The 2,735-nt window shown below is 42.0% G+C and overlaps 1 protein-coding gene across 1 annotated transcript; it reads left to right on the top strand.

Annotated features, from left to right (window-relative positions):
* Nucleotides 1-504: 504 nt before the first annotated feature.
* Nucleotides 505-2,246, top strand: LOC137268592 (iduronate 2-sulfatase-like). The gene has a single exon (XM_067803164.1). The coding sequence runs from the start codon at nt 539-541 to the stop codon at nt 2,054-2,056; it is 1,518 nt and encodes a 505-aa protein (XP_067659265.1). The 5' UTR covers nt 505-538; the 3' UTR covers nt 2,057-2,246.
* Nucleotides 2,247-2,735: the final 489 nt, after the last annotated feature.

The following is a 2,735-nucleotide window of genomic DNA, read 5'->3' on the forward strand; positions in this document are numbered from 1 at the left end:
GTACTGTCTAGTTTCCACTGTTAATGGTACGTTCATAGGTCAGCTTGTCCAGATTTCATGGGCGATTTACCCAAGTTAAATCCAATGAAAACCGATATTCCTTTAATGTGTTTGCGACAAATGAAAGCGGTAGGGAAGAAAATGTTCACCATTTATCATCTCTATTTCAAACGAGTTTTTTCTAATACAAGAACACGTGCACATGATATAGTTGAAAAAGTACATGTAACTATACATACATGGAGTGTGTATTAAGTGTGTCTAAAAAATATGTTAGATATTATATAAGTTCATTTGGGGCGTTATATAAGTCCAAGATAACTCAGTTTGTGTAAACGTGACGTATAAACGCGTAAGACGAGATGATAGTTGTCAGCAAAATACCTGATCACGATGGGTCAAGGCCATGCCATACATATTCTAACATATCCAGATCATAACTGATAAGACTCTGCTGCTAAGTTCACATGCTCGAAGATACATAAATCCTCTCACTTCAGGTTGAGTTAGAGACTCAGGCAATGAGCTAGAGACCATCATGCTCAGGGTGACTCTTCTGCTGCTGGCGGTGACTGCCGCCTGGGCTCGTATGAATGTGTTGTTTTTGGTTTCCGATGATATGAGGCCGGAACTCTCCATTTTTGAAGGAAAAGACTTCCCCAGTCCTGTCCATCCTCCGATGCATTCACCAAACCTTGATGCCCTCGCCCGCAAGAGTCTTCTGTTGAAGAGAGCCCATGTTCAGCAAGCTGTGTGTTCTCCTAGCAGATCATCTCTCCTCACAGGACGAAGACCGGATACTACACATGTGTATGATCTGGTAGTGTATTGGAGAGATGTAGGAGGGAACTTCACCACCATCCCTCAGTATTTTAAGGAACACGGGTACAGAACGATAGGATCGGGTAAGATTTTCCATCCAGGACATGCATCCAATAACAACGACCCGATCTCCTGGACAGACCCATATTTTGAGTCAGGACCACAAGCCAATAACTTTGTTTATAAAGAAAAGGTGAGTTGGTTGAATGTGCCGATGGATGTTCTTAAGAACAACTCCCTTCAAGACACTCAGAATGCTGATTACGTCATTAATATGATTAAACAAGTGGCCCCTCAAGCCAGATCTGGAGAACGTCCTTTCTTCATCGCTCAAGGATTCCACAAACCTCATCTGCCTTTTGTGGCACCACAGACATTCTTTGACATGTACCCCGAGTCTTCCATCAGTCTTCCAGCCAACCCATACGCACCTGATAAGATGCCAGAAATTGCATGGTCCAGTTATGGAGAGCTTAGAGGATACGTTGACATTCGGAAACTTAACGTAACAGGAGACATCAACACTACACTCCCAAATGATGTCATTCTCAACTTGAGGAGAGCATACTACAGCGCCCTCAGCTACACGGACTACGAACTCGGACGAGTCGTCCAAGAGCTGGAGAACCAAGGCTTGGCCAACAATACAATTATCTCCTTCTGGGGAGATCACGGTTGGCAACTGGGGGAACATGGTGAGTGGTGCAAACACACGGACTTTGAGCTTGCCACACACGCCCCTATGATGGTACATGTGCCGGGTCTCACTGACAAGGGCATCGTGACGGAAGAACTCACCGAGTTTGTGGATCTGTTTCCCACTCTGGTGGAAGCTGCGGGTCTACCTCCTATTGGTCTATGTCCAGAAAACTCCACCGACGTTCTTGTCTGCACTGAAGGCACTAGTTTGATGCCTCTGATAACAAACCCAGCAAGTCCCAACTGGAAGAAGGCTGTGTTCTCCCAGTACCCAAGATCTGACGACGGAGGTCACCAGATGGGATACAGCATGACTACAGATAAATACAGGTACACAGAATGGGTGAAGTTCGATCAGAAGCCTCTCTATAAACCAGACTGGAACAAAGTTTATGGTGTTGAGTTGTACGACCATATTAAGGACCCCGAGGAAAACTTTAACTTGGCCTATAATACTGCTGAAAAGGAACTTGTGTCAGAACTACGGGTAAAACTGCATGCTGGATGGAGGGCTGCGAGACCAAGGGACAATTAACGTCGTAAATAATTGTAGATTTACCACAGAACCATATCTGATCCAGTTTTAGTTTGTTTACTCCAATGTTTAAGCAATGATGACAAAATATCAACTGCTCAGCAAAAGAATGTGTACATGCATGTCTTATGATGGTTAAAATGAAAAGAATGTGAAACATTTAGTCGATGATAATCTGTATTGATGATCATACTTGTGTTTCTTTATGTTAAGGACACACTGTTCTAGCGGAGTACCGTTGTGATAAGATCCAGTTTTTATTGCATATGTTCTAATTATTTTTACACCACCAGGTATATATGCTGTAGTTTGGATACATATCTGCGAAGAACATGAAGTGGTAAACATAATGGATCCTATTAAACTACTGTTTAATTCACGGTAACTGTAACTGTAACATTTCGCTTGTTTTCACTTTCCTCTAGTGAAAATGAGATTCTTATAAATTTGAAAATCAAACCTTTGATAAGGACCTGGTCCCGTATCCCCATTATCTACGCCACTCGTGATGAAAAGACAAAACAACAAACCAACAAATGTGTTTCAAGATTTTCACAGTTCTTTTCCAAGAATTCACACACTTAATTTTGATAAAAGTACTCTTTAGGGATTATTAGGTAACTGTTGTTTTTTGGTGCGTATGTAGCATTATCTATTCTTCATACATTAAGATAAAGAG

This window comes from Haliotis asinina, chromosome 16 (assembly GCF_037392515.1).
Source record: "Haliotis asinina isolate JCU_RB_2024 chromosome 16, JCU_Hal_asi_v2, whole genome shotgun sequence".
In the NCBI taxonomy this organism is placed as follows: domain Eukaryota; kingdom Metazoa; phylum Mollusca; class Gastropoda; order Lepetellida; family Haliotidae; genus Haliotis; species Haliotis asinina.

Excerpts from the sequence above, each read along its gene's own strand:
- LOC137268592 (XM_067803164.1), top strand. The coding sequence starts at position 539 with ATGCTCAGGGTGACTCTTCTGCTGCTGGCGGTGACTGCCGCCTGGGCT.